At 37.8% G+C, this 21281-nt stretch overlaps 1 protein-coding gene across 7 annotated transcripts in view; it reads left to right on the forward strand.

The window, feature by feature from the left end:
- ARHGAP10 (Rho GTPase activating protein 10) overlaps positions 1–21281 on the forward strand; it is a 294014-nt gene that overhangs the window by 170026 nt on the left and 102707 nt on the right. For 5 of the 7 annotated variants that reach the window (XM_070504870.1, XM_014838145.3, XM_014838148.3 and 2 more), the window contains 2 exons: positions 8994–9068; positions 15577–15664. In XM_070504870.1, the coding sequence (XP_070360971.1) occupies positions 8994–9068; positions 15577–15664 (163 nt within the window). The remainder of the gene's footprint in view (positions 1–8993; positions 9069–15576; positions 15665–21281) is intronic. The other 2 variants (XM_070504868.1, XM_070504869.1) reach the window with 1 other exon arrangement.

A 21281-nucleotide genomic window follows, 5' to 3' on the forward strand; every position in this document is an offset into this window, starting at 1 on the left:
GAAGGCAAGAACCTAGAGAAGAGCCAGGTTGTACAGGTAGTATTTCTTACTTGTTATTCTTACAAGAACCCTATGAGACAGTGGTATTTCTCCATTTTACTTGAGTAAGTGAAGTGAAGAGACTTGCTTTGACTTGTGTGAGTCTCAGAGCTGGAAAGCAACATTGTACAACTCAAATCCATCCCAGACTGAGTTTTTTGATGCTGGTGCTCTTAACCACAATGAACATGAGGAGGCTCTATCGGCTGATCTTCTGAGGATGTGAGAGATGAAGCAAGGAATAAAGAGAAGACAAATTGTACACCATCAGTTCAAGAAAGATTTGCCCCCTTTGCTGAGAATCTCTGTAATACCTTGGGAAATCTCTTCATGGCAGACATAATGTCAGTGTGGAATCTGTATCTGATGACATTTAAAATCCTAATAAATGGCATTTTATGTTTTCTGAATATTTAGTGTACTCTAGCTCACCCAATCTCTACAAGACTCAGTAGATAGTTGAGAAGATGTCCTCTTTATTAGACTCAGATGCATATGAGGAATCTGAGGCTCAGAACAAGTTCAGTAAACCTGTCACAGTTCATCTAACTAGAAAGTGGCGGAGCTGAGATTAGGATCCTGGTCTCCTGATCCTAAGTCAGTATTTTCCTATGGCAGTAGAAGTAAGGTGAGAGGAAGAGTTGGTTGACAAAGCAACTTAGTGGTAATAAGGGAAGCTGAATTCTGCCAGAGGGCTTGAATGCTGTGAGGTACTCCTTTCCCCAAGGTTCACGCTGAGGAAAGACAGAGGGAAGGGCAGGTTGAATGAGTTATAGCTAGTGCCTTTGTTCCATCCTGAGACAGCTAGGCTTCAGACCTCTGGGGAGCGTTTGGGACACCAAGTGTTACTAATGAAGGAGGAGATTCTATGTTATTCTGTAGCTTTCCTTTAGCCCCTATTTAAGCACCCTGCCCACTGGCTTGGTACAAGGAATAGTAAAAAGCGGTTGGTTGTCTGGTCTGAAGCAAAAATTCTTTCTCTTGTGTTGGCTAGAAACTAGACAAGAGGCCATCTTCACAGCGTATTGGCAATGTACAGTCCATTCTGACCCTAATACAGAGGTAGCAGCTAATAAACCAAATACCCTTTGTATTTGAGACTTGGATTTGAGATGATGAGACTTAGAGTCAAGCCTAGATTTGTCTGAAGAGTCTTGAAATTATCAGTACTTCCAGAAATATTGGCTTAGACCTGAAATTGGATATTTGCCTTGTGCTTTTTGTGTACTTCTCACTTGTGCTGGGATGGGAAGCAGTAGCAGAAGTGGATGTGACGGGCAGCCTCGGTAGGTACAGCTGCCCTCATTGTGCCAAGCTGTTGGATTTCTGAGCTCAGTCTCTGGTTGGTTTGGGTGTGGGAAGACCATGTGAGTGAAATCATAAGACCTTTCCTGAAAGTGTCTGCTGGCGGGGAGGCTATTCATCATACTACAGAAATGGATTCATATGAAAAGACTATGTGAGGGCCAACATGAAAGTGAAAGCAAGACTTCACAGGAAGGGAAAATGCAGATTACTTCCTGGCAGATAGTAGCTGTCTGTCATGTTTTTCTGTCTGCTGCCCAAATAATTATCATCCTGGGGAGAAATTCCAAATGTACTGGTGAAGGGGAATTTTATATTTTCCGTGAGTCATCCATATTAAATAAACTTTGACTCTCTTCCCAACATGTGGTTTATTTTATGAAAGTGGACTGTAGACTACATGCCCTTGGTTAGGGTGACTTTTATATGTCTTGTGCCTGGCTTTTTGATATTAATTTTTATTTTATGCTACAATTAAAGTGTTTAATGAGTGCTGGGCATGTGAGGCTCATGCAAATGCTTTACGAACATTATCCCCTTTAATTTTCACAACAGTCTCGTTCCATCATTACTCTCATTTTCCAAATAAAGAAGTTGAGACAGAGATTGAGTAACTTGCCAGGTCGCACAACTGGGAGAGGCTGGAGGTAGAAGTTTCCAGGATATCAGTAATCTCGATAATAATTTATATCTTACAACCTTAACAAATCTGTGTTTCCAGGATATGCTTTTTTTTTTTTTAATGAGGGCCCCAAGATCTAGAAAGGTTAAAATGTTACTGAGTATCATTTTGAGCTGCTTATCTTTGTACAGCTATAATCTTCTAACTGTGCTCGTGATTAGAAATTGTCTCTTACCCTGCTTTTTGAAGTACTTAATGCATTGTAAGTGTTAAAAACAGTGCATTTTTTTCTACCAAAGTTTTAGAATTCTGTAATTATATAAATATAGTATCTTAAATTTATGATGTCAAGTGTTATTGTCACTTTCATGGGACACAGCAAATCATTCTTGGTTTTGTCTGCTTATATTTAAAACTAATTTAATATAAACATGCATTTTTTTTTTTACAGAACCTTAAAATGTTATGAATTGCTCAGTATCTTGGAAGAGTATCTTTGTGTATGAACCTGTTTATTTTTGTGTAACTCAGCACAGTGGATAACCTGGAAAGTGTTTAATGTACTTACACAGACACATAAGCATAGTGCTTATTGAGGATTAGTTATAAATGTACGGTAAAGAACACATCAAATTTTTGTAATTCACCTATGACCTGGAACAATATTCACGAGCCTCGTCATTGCTCTTCTTTGAGTCATCTTTATAGCACATCATTCTTAGCCTTGTTGCTAGATGTTCCCTCACAAGTTTTTCCTAATCATTTTACCTATAGTGCTTTTTTCCTTTTATTTTCGAGAATCTCTCAAGATTAGTTAATATTTACAATTATGGTTAACATTTGTATGTATATAAAATTGTATGTTTGTTCATTACATAGCCCTTAGGAGAATTTGTCTTTGCGGTGCTGGTGGGATATGTATATCTATATTTGTATTTATGCATGCACATGCCTCATTAATAATGACATGTTGCAGACTTTTGATGTCAATCTTGTGAATGTGAACATGAGCATTAATGACCTTTCACCTCTGTCGTCAACATGCACAAGTGTAAAGAAGCAGTTCACCTGTTCCACAAAAATTGATCAATTACCTCATTGTATCAAGCACTCTGCTGGTTACCAGATGAAGGCTGAATGAATGTTCATTTACAGACCCATGGAAATTGATTATTTATTTCTGTAGAATCCTACACCTGGAGAATTTTTTAAAATAATTTTTTGCCTGTTACCATCAAAAGTATTTATGTTCTACTTTGAGCTTTACTCCTTAATGCTATCGCTATCTTTTCTAGTTATAAATAACTTTTTCTGTCTCTCTTTATTTTCTTTCCATATTCCTTTACTCATCAACTTATTAATCATGTATTCAGTTTATTCATTAATTTATTCAGTTCATTTGTTAAATGTTTACCCTGTGCTGAGGACCATGCAAGGTGTTAAGAATACTGAGCTACTGGGGATAGAATCTACTCTTGAAGCCAAAAAAGAGAGGAAAGACTTTATGGCTGGGTTGGTCTCAAGTTGCTCTCTCTTTTAATTTTAATTCTCTTTTTAATTTTACCCTGTGTCTTCACTTTTTTCTGTCTTTGTGCTTAAAATATACTGTTTGCAATAATTTATATGAAATTAACAGGAAATAAAATGTCATATAATTTCCAGCCTATCTTCTCATTTATTTACAATTTCTCCTTCCTTTCATTTTGTATTCATCTTCTCCCTGTTGACCTTTCCTGTGTGTCTGTGTGTCTGTGTGTCTGTGTCTGTGTCTGTATGTAGGTGTGAGTGAATTACCAGTCTTTTCTCTCCGGCTTCCTTGACTCTAAATGCCACTTTGTGTTTTCTTCTTACCACATTTACTTGCCAGTTGCAGCCACTCCAGCCTTTGCCTGCACCTCTGTTGTTTAACTGAATTTATCCACCCTTTAGGTTTTATTTTTCTCTTGCATCTAATTATTTTATTGTTCCACAGTGTCTCTTCTCTTTTGCTTCTCTAGCCCACCTACAGGGGCCTCTGGATGCCCATGGGTGTTCAGTAGTTCCATGCGGGTGTTTTCTGGAGCTGAATAGACTCTGGCTCTGGTAGCATCCTTTGGGTTCTGAGAGGGAGATGGCTGGACAGAGATGATGATGAAACTTGACTGATTCCCTTCTTGACCCTCTCCTCAAGGAAGATATGGGTAGTGCTCTATGACAGCACTGTGTGAGATTGGAGGAGACAGGTGGTGGGAAGTCAGACGCATTTGATTTCACCTTATCCACTTTGCCCAGGGACAGCTGTCGTCCACTACTCATCACTGTAATGGAGAGCACTTACCTTTTCTTTACTGCCTATCAGAACCAATCTGATTTATTAAAAGAAAAAAAATCTTTGGGCCTATAAACACTTTGATCAGTTTACAAATTTTTGTCAAAAATTAGAAAGTGTTGTAGTAATGATATCTATCAGTGAGCCTTGATATTCTGAATAAGTTTTAATAACTTGAATATTTTAACTTGAAGTTTTCACTTCCTAATTGCAATATCTGTTTTGGCCTAAGTCAAATCTGTATGTGTAATTCTAAATTAATTTCAAGTTGAATCATCCTAGCCATGCCTATTCTCTACCCAACTATTCTTTGCAAGGCACCATAAAAGCTTTTAAAGACAAAAAATCAAACACCAAGGTTGACGGTATGTTTCCAGATAATATGTCTGTGTATTTGGGGAGAGAACGTAGAACACAGGTCCGCGATTCTTAATCTGAAAATTCTGAGGTTGGCTGTGCTTTAGAGAAGATAATATGGAACGTATGCTGTATAGTATACAACACCTCCAGATAGGTTTGGTGTAGAAATTACTTTTACCGTGGTGAAATATGAATATTCATACTGAATGGGGAAAAATACAGACTTAACCTGATGTCAGGTCAAATATTCCGATTTTTCATTTTGGGAATTGTGAATACGAGACTGTGGGCTTGTTTTAAAATGTAATCAAGTGTCAAAAGGAACTAATTATGAGTCATGTTCTGAAAAAGGGACTATCACTGTGGGGTGGTATCAGAAAAGGAGAGATTTGATCTAGTTTTGAAGGTCTGGATGGGACTTTATTTTGCTCACTGTTGAATCTTGGGCGGCTAGGATAGCGCCTGGCACATATTTGATGAATAAATATTGGACAGATGAGTAAGTTGTGAGGAGAAGGGGAGGAATGCTGGTCTCAGAGGAGACTTCCGCCTGAGGTGGGAATGAATTTGGTTGTTTGTGGGTAATAGTTGGGGATCTGCTCTGATTAAGGCCAATAATCTGCAGTAAACGTGGGTTGGCGAGGTGGGGCCCATTTGAATGTTTATGTCTTTATGCCTTACATACTTGTTCAGCTGAGGAATTTGGACTTGATCTGATGGCTTACTCTTCAATGGGAATGGAAGAGATCTCACATGATCAAAGTGGTTTGAAAAATACAAACAGAAAAAAAACGATGATGATGTTCAGAATGGTTTATGGTTGTGTGTCTCCCTGCAAGGATGGCTTAAGAAATGTGTGTGCATAAAATTCAAGACTGTGTTGAAGAAGCAGAGGTTAGTCTGAAGTTTGAAGAAAATGTGGACATTGACCTATTGAATTTGGAAAGTGACAGAGACGAAGTCAAAGAGAATTTCAGAATTCTCATACTTGGCAATTAGAAATAGTGATCTCAGGGTCGGCTCGGTGGCACAGCAGTTAAGTTTGCATGTTCTTCTTTGGTGGCCCACGGTTCGCCGGTTCGGATCCTGGGTGTGGACATGGCACCGCTTGGCAAGCCATGCTGTGGTGGGCATCCCATATATAAAGTAGAGGAAGATGGATGGTCACGGATGTTATCTCAGGGCCAGTCTTCCTCAGCAAAAAGGAGAATTGGTGGCAGATGTTAGCTCAGGGCTAATCTTCCTCAAAAAAAAAAAAAAAGAGAAAATAAATAGTGATCCGTTTGGCTGAAAGATGGAAATTTGGAAGAGAAGCTGGAGAGGATATGATAAACCCACTCATAGGACTTGGCATATCGATTGGTTTTTATTCTTCCATGTATCTGTTTCATGTCTTTTGTATGACATGTATGTGTCCATAGATATAGAGTATGTTACAATTCTCTTAGTCCAGAGCTTTTATGGACAGTGTAACAAGAAACGAAAATCCTACACAACTTGAATGTGTATGTTTTACATGCTGTTTCCAAGCTGCTTCCGTGCAAGGTTTATTTAAATTTCATTTTCAAAAAAGTTAAAAGTGTGTTGAGTAGCATTAATTCCCCTTTGCACCCTTCATTATGCATTAGCAATTAACTCTCCTTCTCTCCGGTTGATGAACTTGAACTTGATCAATTATCTGATAGTAATTACCAGCACAGAGTGATGATTATTGCTGAAGTAACGTTCTTATTTCATTTCTCCGTATATTTCAGGCACTTCTCGTTCAGGGACGTTTGTTTGACTGCAGAGTATGACTTGCTCTTTTGGCTTCTGGCTCCGAGGTCAAACTGTTTTAGGTTTCTTAAATAGATCAGGATTGAAAAAAACCCTCTGGTATTTTAAATTCTGGCCATGGCCTTCTGGCCTCTAGGAGAAGGCAGGAGTGAGGCCCAGTCTTTTCTCCTGTAATAGGCTCAAACTCTGATTTTTGTGTTTTTTGACAATTTCCTTTTCTTTTTTCCAACTGCTGGCAGGGCTGACCTGTATTTGTCTCCTCTGCTGGAGTCAGTGAGCATTCTCCCTCCGGAAGGTGCCTCTCTGCTGCTTTGATTTGTTAGCGTTCTGAATAGACGTGAGTAGACTGAAGGGCTAGCCTTTGCTCTTCTGGTTCTTTGAGTTCTATTGAGATTGTTGAGAGAGGCGTATGTGTTTGCTAGGGCTGCCATTATAAAGTGCCACAGACTGGGGACTTAAACAACAGAAGTTTGTTTTCTCACAATTCTCAGAGCTGGAAATCTGAGATCAAGGTGTTGGCTGGGTTGGTTTCTTCCAAGGCCTCTCTCCTTGGCTTGCTGATGGCCATCCTCTCCCTGTGTTTTCATGTTGTCTTCCCTCTGTGTGTGTGTCTGTGTCCTAATCTCTTCTTATAAGGAGACCAGTTGTATTGGATTAGGGCCCACCCTAATGACCTCATTTCAACGGAATTACCTCTTTTAAAGACCTTGTTTCCAACTATAGTCATATTCTGAGGTTCTGGGTATTAGGAATTCAACATGCGAATTTTGGGGGAGCATAGTGTGACACATAAAAGACAAATAGGACATTTGAGAAGCTTAAAAAAAAGAATAAGGAGAAATAAATAAAAGGCAAAAAAGAGAAGTAGAAGGGAAAGAAATACTCATTTTTGCAAGGAGTAATAAGAGCTTGTGTGTGTGTGTTATATTTGACAGAATACGTGTTAGTATCATCTCATTTCTCTCCCACAGTAACAGGGCACTTCCTTGATCTCAGATGCAGCATCAAGACTCAGAGAGGTTTCCTGTCTTGCCCTAGGTCTCCGAGCTCAGGAGGGACTGAGCTGTGACTTGAATCCAGTTCTTTAGACTCTGTCTGATATTCTTTTCATCACCCTGTGCAGGGAGGCGAAAAGAAAGTAAGATCCCTTGGGCAAATTTGGCGGCCTTTTTGCTGTTGTGTTGTTTTGGAAACTTTGGGGATTAGAGGCATCACCTCTTTGTGAGCCAGTCATGTTCTTGTTAGCTTTAACCTTGGTAGTGCAGAAAATAAACACAAGCAGAAAGCTGCAATTCTTTTGAAAAATAAAGAGGAGAAGTCACGTATTTTGGAAGTCATTATTTTATTATAAAAGTTTTCAAGCATAAAAAAAAGTAGACAGTGTGGTACAATGAACTCCCATGTTCTTATTGCTCAGACTCAACAATGACCAGGATTTTGCTGAAATTGCCTCCTCTATCCTTCCCTCGATCTTAAAGCAAATTTAAGATAATGTTACTTTCACTCCTTTCAGTGTGTAACTTAAAAAATATAGACATTTTCTGACATAATGCAACTCTAAGTTTCCTGATTGCCTCGAAAATGTCCTTTTACAATTGGTTTGTTCAAATCAGAATCCAAACAAGGCCATGAGTTCAACGTCCTAAATTATGTTTGACCATAAACATTCTTGCCTTTACTTCTTGTCTGCTGTGCACAGGGATCCTTTGTTGCCAGCTCTCTGCACAAAGAGACTGCCGGGACTGGATTCGTTTTGATGGGTTGTATGTGGTGATACTCATTTGAAGATTCAGAGCTTCTAACTGGACAGTGCATGTAACAGCTCTTAAAAAAACCCCCAAAAAACCAAAACCAGTTCTGTCCTAGTTTTAAATGCATTTCCATGGTCTTCAAGAGTCATCCAAACAATGATTTTTTTCTGTGTACTTATCGGCACCATATTATTTTTAAAAGGCTAAAACTTTTTGAGAAAAATGTCCAGAATAAGTAAACATAATAAACATGAGAGTTACCATGCATCTTTACAAATTGCATTGATTCACATGAGTATTACTTAAGTAACTTATTTCGTTAATGTTGACTCATTACATTTTCTCAACATGGAACATTGTTGTTTTTTTTAAAGATTGGCACCTGAGCTAACAACTGTTGCCAATCTTTTTTTTTTTTCTTTCTGCTTTTTCTCCCCAAATCCCCCCAGTACATAGTTGTATATTTTAGTTGTGGGTCCTTCTAGTTGGGTCATGTGGGACACCACCTCAACGTGGCCTGATAAGCGGTGCCACGTCTGCGCCCAGGATCCGAACCGGCGAAACCCTGGGCCGCCAAAGCGGAGCGCAGGAACTCAACCACTTGGCCACAGGGCTGGCCCCGGAACATTGTTTTTATGAGGTTATTTTCCAACTGTAGCTCATGAATACCAGCCTGCTAAAACAAGTTGGTAAATACTTGGTTTTGTCAAACTTTTTTATAGCCAACAGGAATGCTGCTAATGTGAGTTAGCAAAGATTCTGAATGCAAGTGTTGACAGCTTTTAAAATATGACAGTCTTGGATTTTGCTAACATTTTGTCTCTTCCAATAGGTATAAATGACCAAGGATTGTACAGAGTTGTGGGGGTGAGTTCAAAGGTCCAGAGACTTCTGAGTATGTTGATGGGTATGCCTCTTTTCTAATCATTTTCCATGCATTATTTGTTTGTTTATTGACTTCACAACTTAATGTTTCATAGGAACGTACAGCATACTTGTGAATCCATTCCTTTCTTCTGCTGCATAGAGTAGTTTTCTCCTGAGCAGAGACAGTTGACTCAGATAAGTAGATGAGTACATCAGCACAGATTATCCCCTCCCTCTTTACTTAGTAAAAAATGGAAGAAAAAAAGAATGCAGCTCATGGGTGAATGTCTTCTTGTGCTTGCTTCTCACAGGAAAGTAGCAGCCAGGCCTCTCTGATTTGCATGGCTTCCAAATCGCCTGTCCAGAGTCTTGACAGTACATTTGGTTGGACAAGACCACTGGGACTCGCTCATTTTTATGGAGCTTCCAAAACTGTCACTTGACAGCAAGGGTCTGATTCTCAGGGATTCATTGGTATTCACAGTGGCTTGTTTGTAGTTTGCACCAGGCTCTTCTCCAGAACCATGCATGCTCCATCTGTGCTGATAACACAGTGTTCTTTGGCATCACAGACTAGAGGAAGCCAGAAAGTGAATTCATTTGATTACCGCAGACATTATGTGAATGACAAAGCGTTTTTACATTACACACTGCTGTCAATTCAGTGCCACCTGTAAGATGCCCCACTTCTCTCCCCACCCCAAAGCAGACTGCCTCTTGAGGAGTGATGCTAACTCATCAGGCTTTAGGGGCCTGTATGTCAACCCAATCTGTCGTTATGACCTTGCTAAATATTAATTTGATATCTCACTTTAATTAATCAGTATTAACAGTGCCCCCAGGTATGCTGTCAATGCGTTTAAACCCATCTGCATCTTAAAGCATTGTAGCAAAGACTCATTTTTAGGAAGCATAAACCACGATGAATAAAATCACCTGGCATGTTACAGGTAGGATTGTTTGTTTGGCTATATTTGAATTAAGGATTTAATAAGCATCCACCTTTTTTTAGCTATTAACCACAGGAAAAATTGCCCGTCATTGGTTGGAGAGCTGTGTTAGAATACATTTGCTTTCATGAGCTGTTTTCATTTTCTGCCTCTCTGGTTTAACTAGGGTGTGCAATTTTGGCAGTCAGATTTTCCTTTTTACCATTAGTGGTCTCCAAATTAAATAGACTCAGGTTGCCAGTGGTTCAGTAGCAGCTGGAAGAGTTTAATGGGATGACAGCATCTGCTTTTAGTTAATTTTAAAATTAGAAACACTTCTCTCATTTCCAAGATGGTGTTATGATGATTAGAACTGGAAGACTCTGTGGGTATCAGAAGGGGATATTTTGGCTGAACGGCACACTTTGGCAGTAAATTGGTCATAAGGATCCTAGCATTATTTTTATTATTTACTTGTTTAATGTTCAAGGGAGGTTCGAACAAGGATGTTTCTGTGGTCACGCTGAAGTGTTAAGCTGTCTCAAAATGTGTTCTTAGTCTCATAAAATCCCGCAGGCTCTGCATCCCTGAGCTAAGGTGGTAGTTTCCTCCGCTCGTGGGAAACTCTCTCAAGATAGTCCTTAATTTACAAGGTGTTTTGAAATAGTGAAACCCTAAAAAATTCACGACCTGGAAAACTGCTTTCACTTTCCATGAGACGCAGAGTGGAGAAGTCCAGGACACAAGCCCGACACAACCTCATTTCAGTTGTTGGCCAAGGAAATACTGTGTTTTCACTCCTATCATTCTCCAAACAGAGGAAGTTGGAGGATTGATGTAAGGGAAAGATACCGACTTGTTATTTCCTTATTAAGTAATTCATTGTAGTGAGCCACACAATATAAATTTTTTGCGTGTATGTGAGGAAGATTGGCTGTGAGCTAACATCTGTTGCCAATCTTCCTCTTTTTTTTTTCCTCCCTACTCCAGTACATAGCTGGATGTATATCCTAGTTGTAGGTCATTCCAGTTTCTCTTTGTGGGATGCCACCACAGCATGGCTTGCTGAGTGGTGCATAGATCCACACCCAGGATCTGAACTGGTGAACCCTGGCCAGCTGAAGCAGAGCACGCTCCACACTCGGCCACAGGGCCGGCCCCAATATAAATTTTTAATAATCTGTAATTCCTAGTATGAGTTTGATTGTCAATTGCAAACTTTGGATTTTTATTGGCATTCATACCATTTTCTTGTTGCTTTGTTGCCAACTCAAACTTTAGCTCTCAAAAAAATAGATTTATTCACTATCTTCTAATAAATTTACATTTCCTTAAGATAATTCTTTCCTTTCATCCTGTGATCCAGTGAGTGTTCAAATTGAAATAATTTATACCTCTTCCAAAAAAAGAACTAGAGAGTTTCTGAATAGTTGTGTATATATTCTCCCCTGGGTATTCTTTTTCTCCAATTTTTTCCACCTCTCTACATTGTTTTAGGGCTATATATCTTACAGAGAAAAAAAATTGGGGAAGTCTGCCACATTTTTAACTCTGCTCTTTTAAACCAATCAATGTTTTTTCTCCCTTTAGATAAGTTAATTTTGATGATTTTGCTCCTTTGTGGCACTAGGCAGTTATTTTTTAAAATTGCTATTCTTCTAGGTAATGTTTATTTCAAATTTGTATTTTTTCAAATAATAGTTTGTAATGTGTTTTTCTTTATAGGAATGAGAAATAATCTAATTTTTAAGTGTCTGAGAAAAGTTCCAAGCCATTTAATATTTTTTGACAAGAACTTCCATATACCTTACTTGGTTTCTTTAGTTCTTGAGAGCTAATTATTTACTTCGGTTATTTTTCTATTATTACCATTTCTACATAAAATATTTTTATAATATTTGTTTAAAATGTTTTAAGTATTTAAATACTCTTGTGTAAAAGTTTGTGATTTCTGAAGAAAGGATGCATGCTTAATATCTTGCATATTTTCTTCACTTGTCTCCTTTTTTGGTGTGTTTTCACCCTTCACATTTAAGAGTAAAATAGAGAAGAATGTTTCTCTCCATTATTCTTCCTCCCTGTCCCCTCCCCCTCCGCTGCCCCTCCCCCCACTCCTCGCCTGCCCCTCCCCCCTTCTCCCCCTTCCCCATCACCTTCTCCTCCCATCCTCCTCCCTCCACCTCTTTTTTTTTCTCTTCAGCGATGCCAACATGAAATACTATTGGCAGTTGATTATAGAAAGTTCTCTAAATAGGCAGGTCATTTGTACTCCTCCAGGCCACGTGAAGGAGTGGGCAGCTGCCTTCCTCCCCAGGATGATGAGAGTTGTTTGCCTTCTTAGTCTTCTTCCATCCTGGGAGCGGAAGGTTGTGGTCTGCTGGATTTCGCAGCCTCCCAGCCTTTCCCTGGACCAAGTTTCTTAAGTTCCCGGAAGGAAATGCCCAAGTGAGCCGTGGCCTGCCTGCCTTTCACAGATGTTTCTCCTTTCCTTCCCTTTTGCGTAACACAGGACACACATAGTTTGGTAAAAGTTTTTTTTAATAGATATTTGAAGCAGTTAGGGAAGGCAGGGAGAAATATCAGATGAGGTGTCTTTGGGTGAGTCAATGGAGCGAGAATGTAGCAGATTCATTACAATAGTTATTGGTAGGTTAGAACTGAGATGAGGTAGAATTGTGATGTATTCTTCCTTCTTCCCCACTTCAGAATGAAAACCTCAGAGGAGGGGAGGGGAAGTTGTGAGAAAATGTGGTCATAGCTTGTGTGTGCTGGTGACTTGGGTAGTTATTTCTAAATTTAATTTGCAAAAAAGGCTGGATGATTTTATTTATTTTTAGACACACAATCATAGAAAACAGAAAGAAAACTAATTCAGAAGAGTTATATTTTAAAAATATGACTTTGTTTATTTTCTTTGTAGGCCAGCTTTTTCACATGGATTGGGGGAAAAAGTAAACTAATGTAACTGAAAAAGTTCTGACTTTGGATTATAAAGTATACTCTCAAAATTCATTCAATCACTGTGCTTCTTCAGGTACTTTAAAATGAGATCCAAGTCAATGTTCAGTTGGGTGCCAGCACTTTGCATTTAGGTTGGGTTGAAAATTTCCAGTTTCAAAGAATGACCACTGGTTATGTAATTATGAAATATTTAACCAAATAAAAAGTCAACTGTTTGTATCTGTGCCTGTTAGTTTAGATTTTAAACTAATCCATGAGGTGGTATTCCTTGGCTAGAAAGGAAGCAGAATTTCTACCTTATTTGTGATAGCATATATATTCTGATTAAACACTCCAAATGCATTTTTAAGTTTGAATCCCAGGTAAGTTATTGACAAATTTACCTAGTCCCAGTGCGTCCACTGATTGTGAAGAACTGCTAGGGATGATTGAGTTATTTGAAAACAGTGAAAATTTAGTAGAAGATTAGTACCTAGAAACTATGCAGTCATTAGCTTCTGATGTGACAGCTACTGTTTTCCCCATGAATTCAAAGAATGGCTTATCTTTCCATCGAAAGAATATAATTTTCAAAATATGGAATGATAATCTGGTAGAAAGCTGGAAATAAAAGATTTCCTTAAGAAGCCTTCTGGATTTTAAAATGGTGATTTGCTGGTAGCAAGTTGATTGAAAATGTTATCTGACTTGTATGTTAAAATGAGATTTAAATAATTGATTTAATGAGAGAGAATATTCAGTTACTGAAGTAATTGGTTGGCAAAGCCTTTAGAACAGAATTATTTAGTCCTGGTTATAAAGGATTGCACCTTTAATCAGGGTGCTTAATTTGATTTCTTGAATGTATCTGTGGCTTGTCTGACAAGCTCAGTAACAAATGAGTTCTGAATTGTAGGAACTGATCAAAATGTAATCAGTGTCAATTGCCATTGTTGTAGTTTATTGCATATGGCTGTCAGTTGCTGTAATCAAGAACCGCTGAAGTGCTTTAAAAAGTCTCCAGACTTTTGAGTAATTGACTTCATATGTATGACGTTATGGCTGTGAAATCAGCGCCACTTCCTGTTTTACTTTATTTTTAAAAAGTTGGGGAATAAATTGAGTTGTCATCCATCCTTCCTCATGCTGAAGACTAAAACTTTTTAAGTGGCATGAATGACTTAATGTGGTAGTCCCATTTTGACAGGGTTTTCTTTTTAGTGCTTTTAAAAAGGAAATACTAACAAGATGTTTCCTTTCCTACATAGACAAATACAGTGTAAGGGAGAAAAAAAAAAACCCAGAACAATTGGTTTTTTTGGGTCTTAGTTGAAACATCATTCTGGAGAAATAAAGTCTTCCACGAATCTCTTAATTTCTCTTTTGCATGATCAGAGTGTTAAAAACCAGGCAAGTTTCTATTGATTGTGTGGTATTAGTCATCATAACCCATTTACTGCTCCCTCCCTTTGATATACTTTTCAGTGACTCAGCTGTAGTAATTACCTACTCATTTAATAATTTGTGGAACTCGGTGCGCATTCCTGATGTGCTTTGATGCTGTCAGTAGTTCCATGAGAGTGTTTACATTATCTCCATTGTGCAGATGAAGACCTGAAGGTTGGGGAGGTTTGGAACCGACTTGCCTGGGGTAGTGGGGCTGGTCAGAGTGGGGTGATGGTGGAGATTTAAGCCCAGGTGTGTGATGCTATACCTCAGCCGAGTGCAGTAGCTCAGCCTTCCGAGGATCGAAGATGCCACCCTGCTCAGATGCTTGCCTTTCCCACCAGCCTTTTCTTTTATTTCCACCAAGACTGACTTTTTCCTCTCTGGAATTTACTACGTCTCTTCTCTTCCTCTCTCCTTTTTTTTAAGCCACACATCTTCCTCTTTAGAGCTTACTAGCTGTTTGAAAGGAATACATCATTAACATAATTTTAGGACAAAGACAGCTAGTTTAATTTAGAATGAATGTCAGAAGTGTTACACTGAGGCTTCCAATAAATATTTCCTAGATGAGTGTATAAATTGTAGTGTTAATGTGAAAGATTACCCATAAATGACTTTTTAAGTTTATGTATCATCATATTTCTATTTTGGTTGATCATGCATTAATCTTCAGGAAGATAATATGATGAGTACAAATCTTAGAAGTGTGGGAACAAACTTATCATTCCTGCCCCCACTAACTCGTCAAACTAATAGCCATTTTACCATTAATGGTGCTGCCTGTTTCCTCTGTCGTAAGACAGTGTGGCAGCAGTAATGCCACTTGAAATGTGTTAAAATATACAGACAATGCAAATACCACATGCTGTAAACCATGGCTACTGAGTAGTACCTTTAATAATAATAATAATAATAATAATAATGATAGCTATACCTGCTTTGCAGTTGTGAATGTGAAATGCTATCCTATGTCCATTTCTTCCCTCCTCCCAGCCCTGCCCTTATCGTTTTACTTTTAGCTCCGCTACACTTTTCTAAAGTCCTAGAAATGTCTAATAATAGAACATGGCTTATAGCATTATAAGGAAGCATATATAATATCTTTTAAGAAGCCACAGAGTTAATTATTTGTGGTTTGGCCATTTGAAAATGGAAGCTTTGTAAGTCAGGCAAGTGGACCTTTGAAGGGTCAAGGTTTTAATTATATTTTCTTTTTTGCTTGCTCAATAGATGTAAAAACATGTAATGAGGTGGACCTGGAGAATTCCATAGACTGGGAAGTGAAGACAATCACAAGTGCCTTAAAACAGTATTTGAGGTAAGCTCCTCTCAGGACCAGAGGGAAGAGTGCATTGTTTGCGTTTCTAACACAATGGATGTGGACTCTGCACATAAATCTCAATAGTTAATTAAATCTTATGAAAAAGGAGAACGATTAGGAGGTATGTAATGATATCCCAGAAAGTGAGGTAAGTAGCGGATGAACATCCGTTGTTAGTAAATTAACAACAGGATAGAACTGGAATAGACTTACTCAGGTTTTGAAATAGATGTCTATTGTAGGTGTGAGTTTTAGGAATTAAACGCTATAAAATAGTGAGGAAGAAGGCTGCTGGTTGAATTTATTGAATCTTTTATTTAGGGTTTAGACTCCCTTTGTAACCAACAAATACGCTTGTTTTTCAGGTAAATAGTATTTGGGTTCCAATGAACACATTAGAATCAACGTATATATTTTGTACTTTAAAAATGTTTATTTGAAAAATTTCAAATATGTAAAACCAGAGATGAGCGTCGTGAATCCTCACGACCCCATTATCCTGCTTAGTCAGTTACCAACATTCTGCTGCTGCTGTTTCATCTATCTCCCTACTGCCACTTTTTTAGGATAAGACTTTAAGGACTTTCCAAAACATCATATTGCTGCACCCGTAAATACTTGAGTATCTCCAAAAAGATAAGGACTTTAAGAAAGAGACAATGTAGAAAAGACAAAAAGAATATAATGATCATACCTAGCAAAATTAATATCATCCAGTACTCAGTCTATGTTCCATTTTTACTGATTTCTTTTCAAAAAAGTCTGTTTATATTTGATTTAATCACTAGAGGATTTAAACAATGTTGACAAATTTCGTTTAGCTGATATCTTTTAAGTTGCTTTTCATCTGTAGGGTCCCCTCCCTCAGCCGCTCCCCTCCCACATTTATTTGTTGACGAACCTGAGTCATTTTTTACGTAGAACTTTCTACATTTTAGATATGGCTGGTTGAAGCCTCATGGGGTCATTTAACCTGTTTCTCTGTTATCTATCATTTTTCCTGTAAACTAACAGTTAAATCTACGGCCTTTATTAGTTTCAGGTTAGGTTTTGTTATTTGTTTGTCGCAAGGATACATTATAGTGGTGCTGTGTTCTTTGTGGCTATTACAGCAGGAGGCCTGTATTGTCTGGGTGTCCCACTTTATAATGAAATTAAAATTTATTAGTGGGTTTAGGTGTGTGTTACCTATTTTCAAGGATTTTATTTAAAAAAGATATTTTTAGCTACTGTTTAAAATTTTTTCTTAAGCTGTTAAGTACATTATTATTATCAGTAGTCTGTAAAGGGGTGAAATTAAAGCTGAATCTACATGTTTATGCCTCATTTGCCACTGAGAGTGACTAACTAGTTTGGATGAGAATTATAGTAAAAGTGAATCTCGTTAGCTCCCACCCTGGCATCAGGATGTAAGGTTCCTGAAGATAGACATTTTATGTGTCTTGTTCATTGCAGTGTCCCCAGCATCTAGAGCTATACCTGTCACTCAAATGTGAGAGCAGTGGTTCTCAGTTGGGGATGATTTTGCCCCCCTCCCAGTGGCTATTTGGCAATATCTGGAAACATTTTTGGTTGTCAGGATTGCTGAAGAGGGGGTGCCACTGGCATCTAATGAGTGGAGAGCAGGGATGGGCTGCTAAACATGCTACAATGCGTAACACAGCCCGCCCTTCCCCCAAATGTCCAAAATGTCATTAGTGCTGAGGTTGAGAAAGCCTGTATTGGATGGATGAAGGAAAGAATGAGTGAGGGATATAAAAATGCAATGAATTGCATATGGTAACGTGACCAGTAGAGGATGCTGCCACTCTAGGAGGTAGCTTTAAACCCATTTTACTGTTTGGTAAACTCATGCCTAGTATAATTAAAGGGATTGACCAAGGTGACTCAGATATCGGTGGGAAAATAGGGACAAAAATCCAGTTCTTTTGTTGTAAATTACATGTTGTTTCTTTTTCCTGCTCCACATGGTTCTATTTTTCATTGGGTGGGGGCAAGAGATTAGTTTAATAAACCAGAGGATCTTTTTATTCAATACATACTATTTCTTTTTGGTTCTTGAACTCTGAAGCTAGGACCTCGTTGCCTCTGGTCTTGTGTTGCTTTCTGCCTTTTTCTCATTACGTTGCTTGCTTCATCCTATTGAATTCCACTTTTAAGCAAACATTGCCAACAGAGCAACATTTATGAGATTCTATTATTATATAACTTCATTCCTAACAATATACGCATTCTGCTTGAATGTGATAAAGTGATTATCATAAAATGGCAGATGCCTTGGGAGATTTGAAAGTTAGGTTGCTGTTCTTTTCCCCTATGTTATTTTTAGCAACTGAAAATGCAGTAATTAGGATTAAATTGACACTTTTTCTGGTCATGCACCAAATGGGAGAAAACTGAGGTTTTGTTTACCTCCATTTTGGCTACTCGGTTATGGCCCAAGTGAGTGTATTTCTTTCAGCACAAGAGGTGATACAGTGTGATGGTCAAGAGCATGGCCTCTGGAGCCAGCCTGCTGAGTAGGAATCCCAGCTCCATCACTTATGGCACCATAGCATGAAGCTGAACATAGCTTGTCTCACCAAAAAAGCTATTACCTTTGAATTCATCTCGCTGCAAATAACCCAGCCACCTTATTAGATAGGAAGTTGGAGGTGGAAAAAGGGAAATAGCCAAACCCCCCAAATAATAAGCAAAATCTCCAGGGTCTGGGAGAAAGAAAAAGATGCACAGTGGACATACGTATGACATCTGCCTTTTCTTCTACTAACTTGAGTTTTTAGAGAGTTTTGAGTGTTTTTAGAGAGCTGAATATCAGCCATCTGATTGATTTCCTATCCAGACCATAATTTTGATTTCCAGCAATGTGTTCTTTACAAGTTTCTGATTGAGAGGGGACAAATGAGCTATTTTATAAGGTTTTTAGTTAAATGATTTTTACCTGCAAGAAACTTTTAAAGCCTGGAAATTGGAATGCAACTTTTGGGGAGGAAAATGCCAGCTTAGGTAAATATTATGCTTTATATCCCCAGGCAGAGCCCAACAGGTGGCAAAGAGAGGTAGCTCAAAACATATTGGATGGGAAGTTGAGAGAGATGATGACTCAGTGTAATAAATTTTGTTTGGGCAACTTGTCATTTTTATTACTGCTTCCCTACCATTAACAGTATTTAATACTTATTTTTTATGCTGCCTTGCCTAGCTAGACATATGGCAATGATATAAGTAGCTCGTAGAAGAGATTTAGATACAAATTTATTTTTATTGGAAAAACAGTGCTCTCTATGGTTTTTCTAAGTGTTCTCAATTTTCCTACTTTTCTTTTCAGCACCCTTTAACTTTCATTTTCTGCCAGATAACCGTTTTTCTTCTTTGCTACTTCCTGCTTGTCCGTATTTTGAAACAAACCCAAAACTCTACTTCTGATTGCCCCTTCTTTCTCTGTGTTTAGGCTGTGATGTAATTAATTTTATTTTTCTTCTTTAAATTAGAGTTAAGGGGATGAAGGAGAGGGAGAGAAGAAATAAGAGAACGGATTATTCTTCACTAGTGCTTTAAGTTTTGGTTTCGTTGCCTACATAGTTGTCATTTTGTGTGTGCGTCCTGTGGCATCATAAATTGTATGTGAGGTAAAATTGTGGCTACCAGAGGATGGAGGGCGTAAGATTGATGCTGTTTAAGGTGACAAACTTGTAATGCGTAGTAAATAAGCCATAGAGATCTAATGCACAGTATATTGAATACAGATAATAATATTGTACTGTAATTATGTAATGTGATGAATATCGTTACATTGGCAATCATGTTACAATATATAAATATGTCAAAGTAATGTACTGTACACCTTAAACTTACATGACGTTACGTGTCAAATTTATTCAGTAAAAAACTCTGTATGTAGGGAACATAACCTATAAACATATTTTTGCATCTTTTTGTTTTTCAAGCAGTTTTGTTGAAGTGTAATTGGCATATAGTAGAATACCTATTTAGAGTGTACATTTGGATAAGTTTGACATATGCATACATCTGTGAAGCCATCACCACAGTCAAGATAGTGAACCTATCCATCACCCCCTAAAGTTTCCTCATGCCTCTTTGAAATCCCTCTCTCCCACCCTTCCCTTTTTGTTTCCCTAACCATAGGCAAACCGCTGGTCAGCTTTCTATCACTATACGTTAATTCACATTTCCTATAATTTCATGTAAATGGAATAATGCAGTATGTACTCTCTCTCTCTCTCTTTTAAAATCTAGATTCTTTCACTCAGCATAATTAGAGGTTCGCTATGTAGTGGCAAGTACCAATAGTTCATTCCTTCTTGGTGCTTACTAGTGTTCCATTGTATGAGTACACCACAAATTTATTGTTTATCCATTCACTTGTTGATCGATATTTGGATTATTTGTAGCTTTTGGCTATTACAAATAATGCTTGTGTACAAATCTCTGAGTGAACCTAGGTTTTCTTTTCCCTTGGATAAATCCTAGGAGTGTAATGTCTGGGTCGTATGGTAGGTGTATATTCAATTTTTTGGGAAACTGACAAACTGTTTTTTCCAAAGTGTTTGTACTTTACATTCCCACCAAGAATGTACAAAAGTTCCATCTCCTCTACATCCTTGTCGACTCTTGATATGGTCTGTCTTCTTAATTTTAGCCATTCTAACAGGTGTATGGTGATATCTCCTTGTGCTTTTAATTTGCACTTCCATAATGACTAATAATGTTAAACTTTTTTTAATGTGTTTATTTGCCATCCATATATCTTCTTGGGTGAAGTGTCCGTGTCTTTCACGCAATTAAAAAAATTAGGTTATTTGTCCCCTTATTATTGTGTTATTTTTTGTATATTTAGGATACAAGTCCTTTCTCAGATATGTGCCTTGCAAATGTTTTCTTCAGCCTGTGACTTGTCTTTTCATTCTCTTAATAGTGTCTTTCAAAAAGCATTTTTAAATTTTAAGTCCAATTTATCAATTCTCTTTTTACGGACGGTATTTTTGTTAATGTACCAAGAAATCTTGGCCTAATCCAAAGTGACAAAGGTTTTCTTTTGCATTTTCTTTGAGAAGTTTTATAGTTTTAGGTTATTATCTATTTTGAGTTGATTTTTTGTGTAAGATATGGATCCAAGTTCACTTTTGAATGTGGATGTCCAGTTATTTCAATACCTTTTGTGGGAGGAACTTCCTTTCTTCCCTGAATTGTCTATTCAGATGGTCATACAGTTTTGTTTTTGTTTTTTAGTTTGCTAGTATGGTGAATTGCATTGATTTTTCTTGAATATTAAGGCAGTGTTGCATTTCTTTGATAAACCCAAGTTGGTCATGATGTATTATCCTCATTTTTATCTTGTTGAATTTGAGTGGCCAATATTTTATTTAGAATATTTGCATCTATATTCATGAGTAATATTGGTCTGTAGTTTTCTTGTAATGTCTTTAATTTTGGTACTAGGGTAATGCTGACATCAAAGAATAAGTTAAAAATTATTCCCTCTTATATTTTCTGGGAAAATTTGTAGAGAATTGGTATTTATTCTTTAATTGTTTGGTGGAATTCACCAGTGAAGCCATCTTGGCCTCGAGTTTTCTTACTGGCAAGAGCTTGA

The sequence above is a fragment of the Equus asinus genome, chromosome 3 (assembly GCF_041296235.1).
Source record: "Equus asinus isolate D_3611 breed Donkey chromosome 3, EquAss-T2T_v2, whole genome shotgun sequence".
NCBI lineage: Eukaryota > Metazoa > Chordata > Mammalia > Perissodactyla > Equidae > Equus > Equus asinus.